The sequence below is a fragment of the Melozone crissalis genome, unplaced genomic scaffold (assembly GCF_028551555.1).
Source record: "Melozone crissalis strain CALT ecotype California unplaced genomic scaffold, PUWL_Pcris_2 ptg000016l_1, whole genome shotgun sequence".
Taxonomy (NCBI): Eukaryota; Metazoa; Chordata; class Aves; order Passeriformes; family Passerellidae; genus Melozone; species Melozone crissalis.
Genome location: NW_026535794.1, coordinates 23,583,355 through 23,602,173, shown reverse-complemented (window position 1 = coordinate 23,602,173; position 18,819 = coordinate 23,583,355). Strand labels below are relative to the sequence as shown.

General features: G+C 45.2%; 2 protein-coding genes across 2 annotated transcripts in view; both read right to left on the bottom strand.

The window, feature by feature from the left end:
- Positions 1-279: 279 nt before the first annotated feature.
- FZD1 (frizzled class receptor 1) lies at positions 280-2,667 on the bottom strand. Its single transcript, XM_054273405.1, has one exon. It carries the CDS (start codon positions 2,665-2,667, stop codon positions 916-918), a length of 1,752 nt encoding a protein of 583 aa, XP_054129380.1. The 3' UTR covers positions 280-915.
- A 2,000-nt stretch (positions 2,668-4,667) lies between these two features.
- Positions 4,668-18,819, bottom strand: part of CDK14 (cyclin dependent kinase 14) — a 344,941-nt gene continuing 330,789 nt past the window's right edge. The window contains exon 15 of the mRNA XM_054273458.1: positions 4,668-6,438. The gene's annotated coding sequence lies outside the window, so the exon portion shown is untranslated. The remainder of the gene's footprint in view (positions 6,439-18,819) is intronic.

Genomic DNA, 18,819 nt, shown 5'->3' with positions numbered 1-18,819 from the left:
CCGGCACCCCGCGAGGGGCTCCCCCGCTCACAGCGGCCCGCCCCGAGCCCCGGGCACGGCTGCTCCCTGTACCCCCAGAGAGGCCCCGGGGCTCAGCGCCGTCCCTGCGCCGTGCTCGGGCACTTCTCCGTGCTCCCCGTACGGGACCGGGCGGGGTCGGAGCTCCCAGACGGGGCCGGGGCCGCGGGGGAAGCGGCGCTCCTCCCTCCCCATCCCCATCCCCATCCCCATCCCCATCCCCATCCCCACCTCCACGCTACCGCGGGCGGGCCGGGACCGGGACCGGGACCGGGACCGGGACCCAGCACGGGTCAGGAGGCGCCCCCGGCCGCAGCCCCGCTCGGGCCCTCCTGCTCATGCAGCTGAAATTCCAAGCAAAGCCATTACAAAACCTGTGGGGCGGACAAAAAGGGGATTTGTTTTCGATTCTTTTACCGGCAGCTTTAGCCATCCTTCCCTACGAAATAAAAATCCAAAGCCTTTTTTTCCTTTAAATTAAAAAAAAAAAAAAAAAAAAAAAAGTGGGGCGGGGGGAGTGGGGGAGGTGATAAGCGAGGAAGTAAAATCCGCAAACGGGTTAGAAGTGTCCTAAATAATTAAAAAAAAAAAAAAGTGAGTTTTTTTGTAATTTAAATACAAATATACTTACAAAATCTTACAGAGGCTATTTACATCCCTCTCCCCCAACCTGACAGTGCGTTCAGCTCCTACAGGAGACAGCCCGAGCAGCACGGGGCGGGCAGAGCCCGGAGATCCCAGCACTGGGGTCCCCCTAGCTCGTCCTCCGCTCCCCGCCGCCTGCGGAAGCCACTCGCAGTCCCAAAAGTTTGCCCAGGCTGGATAAGGAGCTGCTTCCCGAGGCAGAGCCTCAGTCCTCCGCCGGCCCGCATCTCCCTAGCCTGGCAAGCAGGGGTCTCAGACCGTGGTCTCGCCCTGCTTGCTGTTGGTGAGCCTGGTGTAAAACTTCCTCCAGGAGTTCAGGGTTTTCCCAGACCAGATCCAGAAGCCCGAGGTGATGCCCACGATTAAGGTCATGAGATACTTGATCATGAAGACAGTGAAGTCGGGGCTCATGGGCGGGTGGTGGCCGCTGTGGTTGTTGGGGCAGGGAATGGCATAACTCTTACAGCTCTGCGTGACCCAGCTCCTCTCCCACTGTTCCCTAAAAGCTTGCTCGTAAAAATAGCAGGCAATGACGATGGTGGCCGGCACCGTGTAGAGGACGCTGAAGATGCCTATCCTCACCATGAGCTTCTCCAGCTTTTCTGTCTTGGTGCCGTCGTGCTTCATTATGGTCCGGATCCTGAAGAGGGACACAAAGCCAGCCAGCAGGAAAGAGGTACCGATGAACAGGTAGACGAACAAGGGGGCCAGCACGAAGCCCCTCAGGGCATCCACGTTGTTGATGCCCACAAAGCAGACGCCGCTGAGGACGTCGCCATCCACTTGTCCCAGGGCAAGGATGGTAATGGTCTTGATGGCCGGCACGGCCCAGGCGGCCAGATGAAAGTACTGGGAGTTGGCCTCAATGGCCTCATGGCCCCACTTCATGCCAGCAGCAAGGAACCAGGTAAGGGAGAGGATGACCCACCAGATGGAGCTGGCCATGCCAAAGAAGTAGAGCATCATGAAGAGGATGGTGCAGCCCTCCCGCTTCGTGCCCTGCGCCACGGTGCGGGAGCCGTCCTCGGCAAAGCGCTCGTTGCAGACCACCCTCTCCTCCAGGAGGAAGCCGGCGATGTAGGCCACGGCCACCGCCGTGTAGCAGCCCGAGAGGAAGATGATGGGCCGCTCGGGGTAGCTGAATCGCTTCATGTCCACCAAGTAGGTGAGGACGGTGAAGAGGGTAGAGGCACAGCAGAGCACGGACCAGATGCCGATCCAGGTGCGGGAGAAGCGCAGCTCCTCGGGCCCGAAGTACATGAGCCCGTAGAGGCGGCCGGGCTCGCAGGGCGCCCCGCAGTCCTTCTCTCCCAGGAAGCGGTAGTTGAGGTACGAGGGCACCTTCAGCGCCCGCGGGCAGGTGAAGCGCCCGCGGGGCTCGCCGGGCCCCGGGCCCCCGGCGCCGCCGCCCCCGCGGTGCGGGTTGCTGGTCCAGCTCTCGGGGCGCAGGGCGGGCGTGGGGGTGCCGCGCTCGGAGGCGTTCTGCCCCACGCAGAGCTCGCCAGCCCCGTGCACCGGGAACTTTTCGCAGCGCAGCGTGTCGGGCCACTGGAAGCCGAACTTGTTCATGAGGGCCTCGCAGCCCTGGCGGGCCCGCTCGCAGAGGGAGCGGCAGGGCGGCAGGGCCTGCTCCAGCACGGTGCACACCGGCGCGTACATGGAGCACAGGAAGAACTTGAGCTCGGCCGAGCACTGCACCTTCACCAGCGGGTAGAACTGGTGCACCTCCAGCCCCGCGTCCTCCTGGTTGGTGTGGCCCAGCAGGTTGGGCATGATGGTCTGGTTGTAGGCGATGTCAGTGCAGAGAGGGATGGAGATGGGCTGGCAGTAGCCGTGGTCAGGGATGGAGATGCCCCGCTCGCCGTTGTACTGCGACGCCGGCAGCTGCCCCCCGGCCGGGAGCGCCGCCGCCCACAGCAGCACCAGCAGCAGCGGCAGCCGCGGGCACCGGCCGCTGCCAACTTCCCCGCCGCCGCTCACCGCCGGCCCGCGCCGCTCGGCCATGCTCAGTCGGTGCCGCCTGCCCTGCCGGGCTCCCGCCGCCCCGCCGCCGCCGCCGCCGCCGCTGCTCCTCCCGGCCCGAACTTGCGACTCATGAAGGGAGCGGCGGGCAAGGACGGGGCAGCCCCGGCCGCCACTCACGCGGCCGCGGAGCGCAGCGCGCAGCTCTGCCCGCACCGGCGGCAGCGTCCTCCGCGCCTCCGACTACGGCCGCCGCCGCCGCCTCCGCCGCCGCCGCCTGACCATTTGTGCCGGCCCCTCGAGCCCGCGCCCCTCGCCTCGCCGCGCCGCGCTCCCTCCGACCGGTTTCCAGGCGCCCCGCAGTCTGCTTCACCGGAGGGAGGAGCCTTGAAACCGACGCCGAACTTTCCTGCGTAAGGGACCGTCTCCCAACGCCTCAGCCGGGGGCGGGCGCAGGCGGGCCCGGGGCTGCCCCGCGCCGCGCACAAAGGCGGCGGGGGCGGCGCTGGGGAAGAGGCCCCGCCGCGGGGCGGTGATCGGGGGGACGGGGCTGTGCCGCTCGGTCGGCTGCGCGCCGGCCCCGCTGTGCCGGGGCTGTTTTTGGATTCCCCGCTGATGACGATTGTTGGAGCTGCTGAGCGGCGCACCCGGACTGGGCCGGAGCCCGTCACCCCCAGTGCCCCCCGCCGTGCAAGCGGCCGGGCTAATCCCAGCCGGGGAATCGATGTTTGGCACACAGCAAAGGGCAGGATTGCCGCAGGGATCCGCGGCGGTGCCGGGACTCTGCTGCGGGGAGCAGTGCGGTGGGGGTGTCCCTGCAGCTCTGAGAGGTGGGAGACACGCTGCGGTCCCCTGAGGCGCGGGCAGGAGCCGCAGCTCCGTCCCTGAAGGCACAGACCGCGATGTCGCACATGGCACACACGGTGACACTGGAGTGGCTAAAACTCACCTCTCCCCAGAGACACAAAGTAACTCGCTAGCGAGCTATTGCCAGCGTGTTATCTGCGCCTTCCTCCCAGCGCGTCCGCAGCAGCAGCCCGACACACGAAAATTATCCCAATAGGGCTTTCCCTTTTCCCTTCCTCCCTCTGCGTAGTGGGCAACTATTCCAGTGTGACTCAAGTCGAATGCTGTGTGACTTGTAATACCTCCCGTCAGGGTTTTTGGAAAATTCTTGCTGTATTCTTTGGGAGGGGGTGAATGGGCATACAGTGACCGCCAGCAGTAGCCATTTTTACATGCCTGAAGCCCCATTGCACAAACAGAATGGAGGTCCTGTTGGCTCTCCCGAAATGCATCGCCCAGAAAAACGATGAAGGCTGAATGGGGGATTTACTGTACTCATTGGAACTGAATAAGAATAATAAAGTGTGCTCCTGGAGAGAGGAACCCTGCCCTGTTCTCCAGACATTCAGTAATTAAGGCTCTCCGTCGTGTGTGCAAATGTTTTCATGTTTGTCTGAAGGTTCACTCTACCCTTCGGAGCTGAACCAGGCATGAAACTTCTCTCACCAGCTGTCTTCCTTCTCTGCTCCCACCCTTTCCCCCTTACATGCTAATTGAACTCCAAAAATCCATTAGTACTAAGACAGCTCCAGCATTAATTTCTAGCTGTCAGAGGTGGCAAGGGTTAATAAAAGACATCCGTATTTCTTGGATAGCTACAGATAAAATTTGGACCGTGCTATTTAGGCCACTTTCTTTCTCCCAGCAGAACTGTCCCACATTCAAACTAATTAATAGCAAAATCTGTGCTGTGTAACGACTGCAGGAGTGGGATCATGTTTAGAAATTGCACATCCTTAAAAATGTCGATTGCTGATGCCCTTGTTTACTGAGGTTCATTGAGTTCTGTCAAGAACTCTCTTTTCAGAGGACCATAGTTAAAAAATTATATGCACAAATACCTTTTTCCATCTTTCTGCTGAACAGTTTGATTCCTTAAATGTTGTATTTATAGTTTGAAGCTACAGATTTTTCAGATCTACATCAGTAGATGTAATTTGTAATTAAAATTATTTGCTTCTTTCTAGCACAAAACCTATTTATATTCAGCCCTAAATAGCAGTATTGTTTTTCTGTTCATCCTAAAAAGACTGAACACTGGATCTTGAGATCAGAATAAGTACTATCCATGCTCTTTCTCATAGACACACTCATTCACAATGAGTGTGAATTTCTGACTGGTCTTAGGAAGCCTCCTTGGCTTTCTGCCTGTCCTCTTTAGACCTGGGGACACATCACACAGTCCAGCAGAGGAAATTAAGATGCCCAAGTGCATCATCAGTTGATTTAAATTCTACCTACTGGGGTCTGCATTTGAAATATTAAGGAAACATTTCTCAAACCAAAAAACACCATCTCTAACAACCTGGAAGATTGTTCTAGGAGAAAGACTGGTGTATACAGACAAGGTTTGTACATATACATAATTCATTTTTTTCAGAACAACTAGTACAGAAGGAAAACTAGACACGTTTTTGGATTAACAAGCTAATTTTTTGTTTTGTTTTGTTTTTTTGGTTCTGAAGCAGTAACTATCTAAATGCAGTAATTAGCTAAAAGCTAAACACAGCTTGAGAAAGACTACTTTAAGTTCAGATGTATCAATAGGACCAGAAAGAAAAAGTGGAAATGGGGTGGAGGTGGTATTGTGGGAAGAAGAACAAGGGTCGAGAGCTGGTAAGTTCAGAAAAGTTTCTAGGACTTGCTCATTTTAACTGTGTAGTGATTTTTCACATAACAGAAGAAAATCCTGTGTGGAAAGAATCTTCCCAGAAGCACTTGTCCTACATTTCAAACACCCCAAACCACAAAACTCATCATTAAAGCATAATCCTTTGTGGCCCAAAACACCAGATCAGTTTAAACCGTGCCTGAGCAAGAAGTGCAAGATGTGTTTTGATGCCCATGCACTACTACAGCAGTGAACACCCCCTGCCATCAAATCACCAGCATACCCTGGTCTTACATTGATGTTCCAGGGCTGTACTTCACCCAGTGCACAGCTGCATTCCTTGTAGTTCTGCTGCTGAAAACGACCAGCATGAACTACTGGAGGCCATCTCCATACACCAAACAAACCACTGTGCTGTTTGTGAGGGAGTCTTTCTCACAAAACAGATATTCTCCCACTCCTTTCAGACCTGATCCTTAGGGGAAACTACAGAACTTGGCTCACAGAAGTGCACATAGGCTTCCTAACTCTGCCCAAAACATTGGACTCAGTGGAGATGTTGGTCTGACAGTACATTATCATTTCCTTCTACTTCAACTTATAACACTGCCCCCTCCCACTTACCCCTCTCCAAACACACTGTAAGGTAATTGTCTCTTTTTTCTGCTAAGCTAATAAATGCTATTTTTCCCATCATTAACATCATCAATATCCTCTCTATTCTAAAGCTACCATCTTCTTCCTTTCAGAGCTGGCTTAAATAATAAATATCTTAGGAAATGGTAAGAAATTGCTCTTAACTGAAAGGTGATTTTAACCCACAGAAAAGTGTGACCAAAAGTCTGTCTTACTTTCCCACGTATATGTCTTGACCTACACAAAATATGCAACTTCTTCATGCAAGCCCAGTACTGCATATCATATCCACAGGAATTTATTCCTGTGTGTCTCCCTTGTTCTTTTAATGATTCCTTAGGTGTCCATCATGGGTGACATGTTGGAGAGAGGAGACTGGACTGGATGCCACCTTTGCTTGGGTCAATGTGACAGTTAATCATGTTCTCACGAAGACACACCATGTATTTCTTAAAGCACAGGCACTCTTCCCCCTTGCCACGGAAAGACAATCTTCCATTCTAAAAGAAACAAAAATTTGGGCATTAAATAATAATAAAAAGGAATTTCAGCTTTTACTTCAAAACAATATGCAGATGTTACTAGGTACAGTAGCCATTAGGGGAACTTAGGGCTCTGGTAGGTAGGCAGAGATTTGGCCTCTTACATTCTTTATGTACCAATACTATCCTTAGAGTGCTGGTTTGTGCTTGCTGTACATGTTATGGGAGATGGGGGATTGTCTGGAAAAACAAAAATCATTATGTAAATCTTTAATTTTGTAAAGAAACAAAGCAAAAAGTCATCACAGGATTTTCTTGTTTTCCTCTATGTGACTGGCAGAAATAGGATAGAGTGAATGCTTCCATTCCACAGCACTTAAGGAAAACTTGTTTCCCTAGAGGAAATTATTCAGCTTTATCTCACAGACCTATGTTACATACAGAGAATCCAAATATAAGCACAAATGTGTATGTAGGAAGGCTAGTGAGTACCCAAATGAATAAAATGTAAACCAAGATGATAAGATAAATTATGTTTCTCCACCAAATTAAAGCAAAAGTTATGCTTAAATAATTAGGTTTTCAGTTGAGTTGAGGTTTCATTATTTAGATGTCATATAAAGGGTTAAAAGTAAGATTGTTATAATTCAGTGGGATAAATTAAAAGTTGGTTTTTGCCTCATGGTGAGCATGAATCTTGGCTGATAAGAACACAATATTTTTTGTGTGCAAAGCAATCAGTTCTGTATGGAAAGAAAGGATTTTTGAGATTTGGATAGATAAAGAGATTAAAATCTGTAATCTGTGGTGGGCAGCAATGTGTATACTAAATTAGTGAAGTTTCTTGGGAGTTTCCAAATGAGACAGTATACATTCACATCTCAGGTGGGTCTCATTTCAGCTCTGAGTACTGGCAGTACACATCACATCAAGTCCTCACAATGCACAGACAGGGACACTTGCTGAAAAATCACTGCAAGGATTGTAAAAGCAGTGAAATGAAGGAGAATCAGTACAAAGGTTCTAAATGCAATGAAATGAAGGAGAGATGATTACAGTGTCACACACCCACATTGTAAGGTGAAATAAGGTACACCCTTACACTGCCATATTAAAACTACTATATATTTTGGATTGTAAAATCCTTAATCCAGATAATACATGGTCCTTAAAGTAAGGTGTTTAACCCTAGAAGTTGACATGGAGGTCTACAAACCAAAATTCTGGAGAGAAGGTACCTGGACAAGAGTCCCAAGCAGATTCAACATTTGCATGGTAAGATACTTCTCAGTTTGCAACATGCCAATGACATCGCCATCTGCCTCAGGACCATGGGCATAGTGCCTCACAGACCTAGTCTTGAGACTAGGATTTTAAATCCTTAAAATTTAAAAGCCTGCCTTCAACATTTCTTGGAACATCTAGAAGACTCTTGGAAGTATGCCTGTCCTGACAAAAATAACAAACACATGCAGTGATTAGCAAAGAAAATCAGTAGGAGCTGAACACAAACCTCAGGGATGGTTCAGTCAGCAGCCAGAACACTTTCTGCAGCAAAGGATCTCAAGGCTCTGCAGCCAAGTGCTCAGAAAGTCACCTCAGTGCAGAGGCAGTTGTTACTAACAAGCATTTGACAAGAGACCAAGTAATTCTCTGACCATTGGGTGGCCCAGGTCAGCTTACCCTCAAATTCATCCCACTTGCCTCTCTATATGCCTTTTCTTAATTGGCTGTATTAGTTTGTAATTGTCAATTTAGGTTAAAAATTGTACTTTTATTTCTACTTGGGGGTTGTGGGAACAAGAGAAATAGAATTTATTCCTGCTGAGTGATACCTATTGTAACATGAAGGTGCTACCAGGTAGCATGGGTGAGGAATAAAGAGCAATTTTTGGCCAGCATTGGTGTAAGTCAGGCCCCCATTACAAGGATTTTATGTTTTAAAGAGGCATGAGGAGAAGCGGTATGCACAGTCAAAGCAGACTACAAAGAATCTCTTCCTCCCAGTACCCACAGCATTTTTTCCTTAATGCTGTTTATTCAAGATAGATGGAGTATGTGGAGATTTGATTTAGTTTTCTTTTCTGTTCAGAAGAAATGTAGATGATCCCTTGCAAATTAAAGCCGTATGTTGCCTGCCTTCCCTGACATGCTCTGCGCTGGGGTGAGAGGCGCAGGGGCTGCAGCCCGGCTGCTGCTGCCAGAAGTTTTCCGGAGAACAAGAAAAAGTCACAACTCTTAAAAGGGCAATTGCAGATCACAGCTCATTTTGTTCAGAGAAAGCGAACATTTTTACTCTCTTTTTATTTCCCTTTCTTGAGCAAGTTCTTCTACAGTTACATACAGTGCCTGAAAACACAGACTCTCTCTTGTTCTTCAAACACAGAGAGGCTGATTTAAGGGCCTAAGATGGCAATCCTTACTCCCAGGAGCAGACCTGCTGATTTCACAGATACAAGGGAAAGGAGTAGAGCTTCATAAAGCTGTGATGCAAGGAGAAATTATGTGATGAGCTCTTACTTCTGGCCTCACGCTGCTCTTGCTGTGCTTCAAGTACATTCCTTTTAAAGAAATGACTCCCCATTTCCACTGATGTAAATGAGATTCAGATCATATTTGCTGCATTACTATTTCAAGATACACAAATTGAAAAGGTGTGTGTGTGTGTGAGGTGTGGAGATAGAGTGGAGGAAAGTTGTTTTTCTATGTCTTTTAGCTGTGTGTGTATTTTCCATGAATGCTATTTAGAGAGTGAGCAGGATGAAATCAGAGCAGGAGTATTTCTCAGCCTGCATCTGCCTTTTTCAGTGGAATGCAGCTTGGTACACGTTAAAGGACAATCTCGACTTTCCCTTTAAAAGAAATTTTTGGGCTTTTGCTTTTCTTTATAAAGATAGCTTTAAATATTTAACCAATGTAAACAGAGGCAGAATGCCCAGCAAGACTGAAAGGAATGTGCCCCAAGGATTTGCTTGTAGACCCTTCTCCCCTAAATACATTCTTCATCATACAGGAGGGGTCAGCTCTATTTTGAAAGAAATTGTTTTTGGAAAATTTAGGCTGTTTGTGTGAAAGGGATTATCTTAAGGATGGACAGGAGTAGTTTACTAGACCTTCCTCCAATTCTGCAGCTGGCTTTTCTAGTTGGCATTTCCCCTACTCTTTGACCCTGGCTGCAGAGAGACTGCTCAACACTGCAGCACTCCAATATCCCAGGTGGGACCCAGATAAACCATCCTTAGACCAATCCCATAGTCTTCAAGGAGGAGAAAAAGGAGCACTTCATAAAAATCTCAAGGTTCACTGTAGGGAGTGTTACCTTCAGGATGATGGAATTTAATTTTCTATTGTCACAGGTTGTCATTCTGTAATGCTCAAATATGCAGGCATAATGTTTAGCCCAACTGCAAATTGTCTAAGTCTCTCCTTCCCCAGTATCCCTATCAGAATGTGAACCTATCCCATGACAGTGGATGCATCTGGACTCTTTGCTTTTGGATCTTGTGACGTCTCTGGTTTTATGGGTGAGTAATAAGATTGTATCATTTTTACTGGATTTGGACTTGTCTATGCAAATCCACACATTTGCCATCTCAGGGATGATGACTGTAATTCTGTATACTTTCATACGGTATTGCTGGCATTAAGAAAAGTGTCTGAGGGTTCCCAGCACTGAAGACCATGAGGATAATCCATGTCACCTCAGTGTCCCAGTCTTCTGTTTCCCTCAGCTGTCCACATGCTGAATACAGAGCCTATAGAAGTTTGCTTCCCTATCTTAAAGTGTCACACTGGCCTGATCCCAGTCATGTCAGGGATGGCTGCTCTCAGCAGCCACAGCCCACTGCAGCTGTATCCCACTGCAGTAAAACCTCAGCCTTGAACCTGCTCAGCAGGAATGAGCCCATATCCAGGAGACGCAGCTACTGCAACATTTGGCTGACTGAATCTCTGACATCCAGAAGATTCTGACATGCTTATGTATTTCTGTATTTTCAGATGAAAACACTTCCTTTTCCCACTTCGACTCTCAGTGGTGGTCACACCATTGCAAACAAGGTTCAGTCATGCCCATCCTTACATATTCTACCTGGAAAGTGAGAGAGACTTCATGGTTATTCTTCAATTTTCAGAGCTCTTTAATTCATGAGGAAGGATATGCATAAAATAAGAACCCTAAATAGAAAGCGCTAGGAAGGGATGGAAAGGGAAAAGACAGGATATCTAGCTTCTGGTTCTTACTTGTTGATATCAATTAATGTTGAAATCATTCTTAAATCTCAGGAAGTACCTTGCTGATGGTGATTCTTTTGAACATTGTCTGTTCCTCTGCCATTTATAATAGCTAGGCAGATATAGTCTAGCTATGAGGATAACTATCAATTAGTTAATATTTCTGCAAAGCCATTGTGGTTTCTATTTCTTCTTTTTTTTTTTTTTTTACAGTTGTAGAGCTCCCTCCTTCTTCGAATACATCATGACTTTTTAAAAATGCAGACTGTATTAAATATTTACTTAAAAGTCTTCACTGTGCCTACACTTACATTGTTACAAGTACATTTGTGATTGCAATTACGAGCTGGAAGTCTGGGTTCTCCTTTTAGAGAAAGGGCTAGGAGCAGCTCATCCTAAACTTTGTCCACACTGTTGCCATAGCAAGCAAAAGCATCCACCAAACTGGTTTGGGAGGCACTTTTCCTTCCTTCTCACAAGTAATGTATTTGTGACTTCATCGTGGCAGCCAGCCTGCCATAGAAATTAGGCTGCCATGAAACCACAGCCTTGAACTCACATCTCTGGGATACGTCAGCATTGCTTGAACATTAAAAAAATGTGACAGAACCATGTTCCCACATATTGTGTTCAATAGAAGCAAGCTTAAAGATGCTTCAAAACATAGCAAGCCTAATTGTGAGCCAATGTAGCGCTCTGAGTACCAAGGACAGGCACTAATTGGTTTTTGCCATGTCTTCTATGCCATTTCTATTACCTTTTTTTTTTTTTTTAATTCACAATGCATAGCACTAGGGATATGAGACTTAAAGGCTTGTCTTAGTTGGGGAAAAAGAATGCCAATATTAAACTAATCCCTTGTGTAGACACTCTTATTTCAGTTTAAAAGTGCCTTTCATGGCATTAGCAAGTTGATTCCTTGCTGACATAAGCTTAATCAATATGAGGCACTCAGCCTGATATAAATTTATCTCTATGATGGGGTTGCAACAATTTTTCTATGTTGTGCCTTTGAAAAACCATTTAGTTAAATCACTTGTTTCTTCAAACTGGCAAGCTCTCACTCACTGAAGATTTGCAGTACAACAGTGCAGCCAGCTGAAAAATGGATCACTTCAGTAAAATGAAAAGAACTTTTGGCCTTTGTATGGTGCTACCCATTAAAGCTCTGAAAGCTACAAATATCAATAAATTTAGAGCAGCTTTGCATCTATGTTCTTAATCCCCATTTTCTAAATGCAGAGAAACTAAATGCATTTCCAAGGTCAAAAAAAGAGTATGTGGTAAAGTGGTTTCAGAATGAGACCAATGACTTTGAATATCCCTGGTCCCAGCATCTTTCAGACATCTTATATGTAAGAAGTACTTGCATCTGTGCTTTCTGGTAATCAGCCCTTTAGAATCAGATTGCCAGGGCTGGATGATGTATCTGAGAATAACTAGTCTGTAATCTCTCATTTGAGTTTTGTAAATAGAAGACTGACTTCTTCTTGAATGAAGATCCCCCCTTGTAATTTTATCACCACCTTACTAAATATTTATTTCTAGTGGTATCCTCCTTTAGCTATAAACATAGACATTCTAATCTCAAATTCTGAGGCAAAACAGATATTCTACCACTTGTTATGGCTACGCCAAATGTATTTTTTCAGATTAAACATTTCAAATCTTATGCTGCAAGCAGAGCTTTTTAAGCTAGGAAGAGGATCACAGTGACAGTATTGATGCAGTACTATCACCCATTTCTGGAAAAGTGATTGTGGACCAAACAACCACTCTGTCTGCTCTGTGTTAAAACCAGGATATTAGCTTGAAGCCCTGTAAGTGATGGGTCTGGTCACAAACAAAACCACACATTAGCTCTGCTGGAAAAAAATGACAATGTCAGGTCAGATGAGCTTGAATCGATCTCAGATCAGGCAGAGGTTCAGATGGAGCAAATAAATGCTATGGTATGACTGATTGAAAGGTAACTGCATGTAAAATAGAGCACAGCTGGTGTTTTCACCATGGAATGCTTGCTCACTCTGTTTTTGAGTGATGGTACTAAAAGTTACTGAAACTTTTCACACGGTGAAAATGCTTTTTAAAGCCTGAAAAAACCATTTCCATCCTTTGTCATATATCTCAGGTTTACACCCTGAATTCTATGATCTGGAATTCAGTTATACCAGTGATTTGCCAAAAGCAGGGATACTTACAACATGTTAAGCTACGAAGACCATAATTGTGCAATACAAATTCTGTCTACAATTACTGTAATTAAAAATAGAAGCTTGAGGCAGAAGCACTTTAAAAATATTTGCAGACCTGTCAAAAGTCTTTCTGTGCTCCTATTCCCAGAGTACCTGGCCACCTCAGCACCTCAAAATCTCTAATGTGCTTGTTGTAAAAGATAAAAGTACTGCTTTGTCTTTGTTTTGGAGAAGGAAATCTAAGGCAGAGAGAGATTAAAATGACCTGTTCAAAGTCAGGTAAGAAATCTGTGATAGGAAAGGGAATTTAACCTAAAGCTGGCACACACATTCTTTTTTCCTGAGGCCTATTTTTCCTGGAAAGCTTTGGGGGAATCACAGTTGTTCTAAGCCCCCTGAGGGAGGTGGTCCCACACCTTACCCACTCCTGCTGTTTGTCCCACAGAGGCACCTGCAGGGCAGTGGAGAGAAGCAGAGCAATGTGCTGGCCCAGCTGAGGAAAGCTAACCAGCTAAGCCCACTGTAGCTCCAGTTGCAGCAATTCCCTTCTCCAGCCCTTGGCATGGCTGCAGGGGTGCTAGTGCCAGCAGAGGGGAAAGGGAAGGAAGGTGTGAGCTGAAACACAGGAGAGGAGGGAATGGTTCCTGTCAGCAACAGCCCAGCTTTAATGGGCATGAAGAAATCATGAAACTGCAGCTCAGACTGCTCCTTTCCAAAGAAAATTTAATCATTAGTTATTCTGACTTGAAATAAAAAAATCTAGTCATAGCTGGACCAGCCACTGAGGTGGCAAATACGGGGAGAAATCTCTGTTGTTTTGGTCCTTCCAGTACTGCAAAGGGAAATTGAGGGTCTTGGGAGTAGAAAAGACCTTGAGTCACCTTGATGTTGTCTCTTTCCCTGAAAAGAGGGGCAGCAGGACTTGAGGCCATCATTTAACACATCCCCTCTGCTACGTATGTTGACAACAGATTTATTTAACATCACAGTATTAGTCCATTAAGCTATCACCTTAAACTCTCTCATAGCAGCATGCAAATTTCTTAATATCTATTCTCTCACCTGAAAAGCAATCAAGATGAGAAATGAAATTTATATATTTACTTAACTTGCTTCATCACCAGTTTCCTCTCCTTGCCTCCCTTTTATGCTCTAACTAACATTTCAGCATGCCATTGTCAATAGTAATTTAAATTAGGCATCAGACCATGCAAGCAGCTCACATGTTTTCAGTTAATATGAAGGGAAACTCCAAGGACACTGGTGCACAGTCTCTACCAGTGTGGGTTGAAGAGCACTGTTTTTGAAGGGGCTGTACCCCTCTGTTGCTGTGAGGAGACAGCTCCCTGCCACTGAAAAACTCTGGACTGGGCATAAGGGCTGAAATGAATTAACCAGATAACCTGTGCAACATCTACTATGAAGGGTATCTCCCAGTGCCACTACTCACACAGCAGAGCAGCTCTTCATCAGAGAAGGAACAGCCCTTGGTAAAGATGAAATGTTGCAAGAGGAGACACAAACTCTGCCCCTTTTATATCATGGGTAGGAGTCCTAACTGCTTCTCAACAAGCCTAATCAATGAGTTGAGAACATGCCACTGTGAATGGATGTTTGTCATATTGTGCAGCAAATCCTCAATGAATACATAAATTAAAAAAGGCCTTGATAAAAGAAATTTGACCAGACACAGATGGTTGACAATGATGATCATCAACATGAAAACTCAGGTGTAGGCTAAGAATTTGAATCCTCAGGATTCAAATTTAACTACGTTATAAAATATTTGGCAAAACTGTTGGACAAGAACTTAGATATGGAATTGTTCTATTAAAAACAAGGTTGAAAAAACCCAGCATTTTAACTTTGCTGATTAGTGTTGGGTGCTTATTTTTCTCAAGCTGGTAAAAGATTTGGCTAAGATTTGAAGTAGAAGTTTCATAGATACACAGCCTTTAGCATGTATCCAAATATTTCACTTGCTCTTCCTTTGGACTGTGTATAGACAATGGCACTTGGGCTGCTTCTGACTGCACATGAAAATGAGATTTCCTCCAGCATGTACTTTACTTTTAAAAGGATTATCTCCCACATTTTTTCCCATTCTTCTAGACCTCAACAGTGCAAGAGACTCAGATGATCTTTTAGAAACAGGAAGACAAACCATGGGGAGGGTTATTTACTGCAGCACTTGTAATAACTGCTTTTTGACTAAGGTAAAGCACGTGAAAATCAGCAAGAATATCTTGCAGAAGTACCTACAAGCCTAATCCACAAATTCTCTCTGCATGTACATAGTCATTATTTCAATACTTTAGTTTTTTCTTTTAAAAGTCTCCTTCTCTCTTTCCTTAAAGCATTAAAGTACTAAGGAACTCACGATCTCATGCTAACAACTTTTAGCCCTAGGAACATAATCTGCTTTTATATTTTATCAAGATAAATTCCAGACATAATTTGTTTTCCCAGACTCAACTCTTGGCCTGTATTTCTTACAAGCGGATAACCACCCAATAAAAATAAATAAAAATGTCACCCTACCAAATTAATATCTGACATTGCTCATAGCTGACGTTGTTCAGAGACCCCTTTTGCATCCACAGGAGACAGCCATGACTTTCTGACTGCTGCTCCCTGACCAGTTGTATGCAGCCCATGTAGCCTCTGAGCTGGTTGTGCGTAGCTCTCTCATGTTGCTGTAGACTAATGATAAAGAAATTGGGTGTGTGGACATTCCCATTTTGTATGAATCTATCCTATTTTATAACAAGAGTCATTAGAATACAGACTGTTAGTATCCACAGTTACAGCTTATTTCCATGCCATGTTGGAGGAGAACAGAGAGATCTGAAGTTGAAGGTCAGAGCTTTTAAAGAATGAAGAAATGTCTCCTGCAGGTGCTTGGTTTATAATTGTCCAGGACAGAGCTGCTGCTTTTATGAGAATTGTTGTCACAGTAAAATTCCTAAGAAAAACAGAGTGGGTTTTTTTTTTTTTTTTATTGGCTTGTGTAGATTTTTTTGTCCTGGCATCTGTTCACTGTCAGTGGACGACCACAGCTGTAGCCAGGAGTATGCCTTCACTTCTGGCCTCTGATGTGAACAGCTTTTGCTCCAGCCCTGGGGAGCTGCTGGGCAGACAAAGCAGTAGGGAGCAGGCAGCACCCCAGGTGATAAAATGTCCAGTTTCCAGTCTGATGTATGGGAAATTTTAAAAGCTTTGATGTTTGAAGGCATATGCACTCCAGCAGAGAAAACTTCACATCTCATCTCTCCCTTGCCAAGAGTAGATATTTTCTATTATATCACAAGCAGCCTGACAACACAACACATAAAAATTGGAGCTATCACCATATCAGATCATGAACCAGCCTTCCTGAATGTTGTTATTAAGGCAATTCTTAAGTGAGATAAAAATTGGTAGGTTAATAAGTCTCTTTAGAAGTATGCTAAGTATACCCGAAATAAGGCTCAATGCAATTAATTTGACTAAACAATTCAGAAGAAAATATATTAATGTGAAAAGTATAATGGAGGAATTACCACATGAATTCTCTAATTGCCTAGATTCTAAAACACATAAGGGTATCAGGGACCTGGCAGGCACCAAAATCCATAATTTCCACTATCATATGTTTCTGCAGTAGAAAGTAGAATTAAATAAACACTTTTTCTTTTTTAATTAAAGGAATGTACAGTCTTCTAGATAAGTCTTGATAGTGAACCAGAAAGCACAGCTCTGTTCACACACTCAGCTAAGTGCAACCATTCCCTCCAGGGAATGTACCGTGGAACTTGATCCCCTTGGTACTGAGCAGGTAGAATATGCTCTCTTACAGAGCCAGCCCACATCCATCCAGCATGAAGGCAGAATATGTCCTCTCATTTATGCTTCACCTCTTAGTTCTGTGCTCGTGCACGGGGAACATTGGAGTATGAACTGCCCTGGTCAGAAGATGCTCAGTTCTGAGCAGGGACAGCAGTACTGTGAGACTGAGCGTGCTGGAGCTGTGCTGTGGTTTGGCTCAGAAAGCCTGGCTGTTTCACTGGATCTGGGCAGTTAGGGAGAGCAAGTAGAAGTAGTCAAGGAGAATTAATAAAAACATGGGGATATCTGAAAAGTTCTTGGAATGAACACCTGCCTGGAGTTATGCATTCTAAAGGCTGCAACTCTGTAGCTGCGTTGTGGTCACATACACAAAAAAAATGAACTGTCTGCAGTCCTAGGCATACAAGATTTTATAGTTTCATATCCCTGTTTCCTTTGCATTTTCTACAAGCAAAGAATGAGCAGATACCACAGATTAGCAGCTGCACAGTAACCTATAATCTGTTATACTCTGGTAGCTGATCTGGGCATGCAGTTTTTCCATTCAATTTCAGTTAGGGTTAGAACCCCGAGGGAGAAAAGAGTGCAGATAGTGCTGTGAGCATTTTAGCTCTGCACATCCAGTGCCATGCTGGCTTGCTTTTTGGAACACCAGCAGGAGAGAAGCAGCAGCTATTGGAGGTTGCAATGGCAGGAAAGGCAATGTATGCAGCAAGCTCTTGTCCAAACAGTCACTGCTAAACCATGGGGATCCACAGAGCAGACTTGATGACCTATGCTGGCTTTCAGGCTTCATAAACTGCCTGAGCAACCAAGAATTTTAGATCTGATTGCATAACATGGCATGTTAATGCATATGGGATAGTTTTCGGAAGCAGTGTCCTCTCCCATGAAGATGGAAACTCGGGCTTCAGGGACCACTTTGAAGAAACCAGACTTCAAAAAATAGCATAAATGTGGCTCTAGTAGCTGTGCATACAGCTGTAATAAGCTGGGCCTTGGTCCAATAATCCTGATTGCGCTTTGTTTTATTTTTTTTTAAGTACAAAATATATTTGCATCACTGACTTGAAAGGTCCTGGTAGCTATGTTGATTGTTTATTGTTTCTACTTACTTGCAAACAAAGAAAAGTGAGGAGAACAGCAAAGTGGTCAGATGTGGGATAGCTGCAGGAACAGAAAGGTCAAGCTGTTGAAAGCTGTCAGTGCAAGTAGCAAAGAGGCCAAAACAGATACATAAAGGAAGACAAGGAGGTTGCAGGTAAGCAGCCAAAGGCAATACCTCTACCAGCTTCAGGGAAAGATCCTGCTCATCCAGCTAACTACAGAGACCTTAGTCACTGGTGGAAAAAATAATCCTGAATACATTTACCAACAGATTAAGGCCCAGAGGAAGCAGATGGCCAGAAACAGTGTGACTTCACAGCAGACACAAGCTTTACTGATCAAATTATCACTCTTGGCAACTGATGGGAGGGGAGTAATAAAAATGGGTTAAAGCTTTTGGAGGAAAACAACCAGCTTGAGTGGATACAATATAGAGAGTGTGGATATATGGAGTTTCAGGTAACTGTAATTATAAAAGGTGTGTGTTAAGACTCCTGTAGTGAAGTAAGAAATGTCAAGCAATTGGGTAAGTCCAAGTCTGATTTAGGAGCAGACAAGCTGGAATCACACTCATTTTCAATCATGAAGATGAATGTTGCTGTGAGATGCCTTGGAGGGCATAATTTTGAAAGATCCATAGCAAAGCTTTTCAGTAAATATAAATGATATGTGATTACTGGCAAGTTTGTCTGGTTTAATGAAAGAATTTTTTGCCATGTTGGAAAATCGGTTTTGTAGGCTTGAACTTAAAACTAGTTCCAAGAAGATGAGATGGCTGAATCTTGGAGAAGAAAGAGTACATACTGTGCTGACATGTAACATAAGGGATGTTACAAAGAAGTCTACTCCTACATGTAGTTATATCCACATCAGCATCAGTGGTTCAGTAAAGATGAATTAAAACAGTCATGTACCTTAGTCAGAAATGCTGCACAGTAGGTGATGAGATAATGGATCAATAAAGATAATACATCTACAATCCATATGGGGTTTTTCTCAAATTTATTATAACTTCATGGACTAAGAACAGTTCCAG

Coding starts and splice junctions, on each gene's coding strand:
- FZD1 (XM_054273405.1), bottom strand. CDS start 2,667: ATGGCCGAGCGGCGCGGGCCGGCGGTGAGCGGCGGCGGGGAAGTTGGC.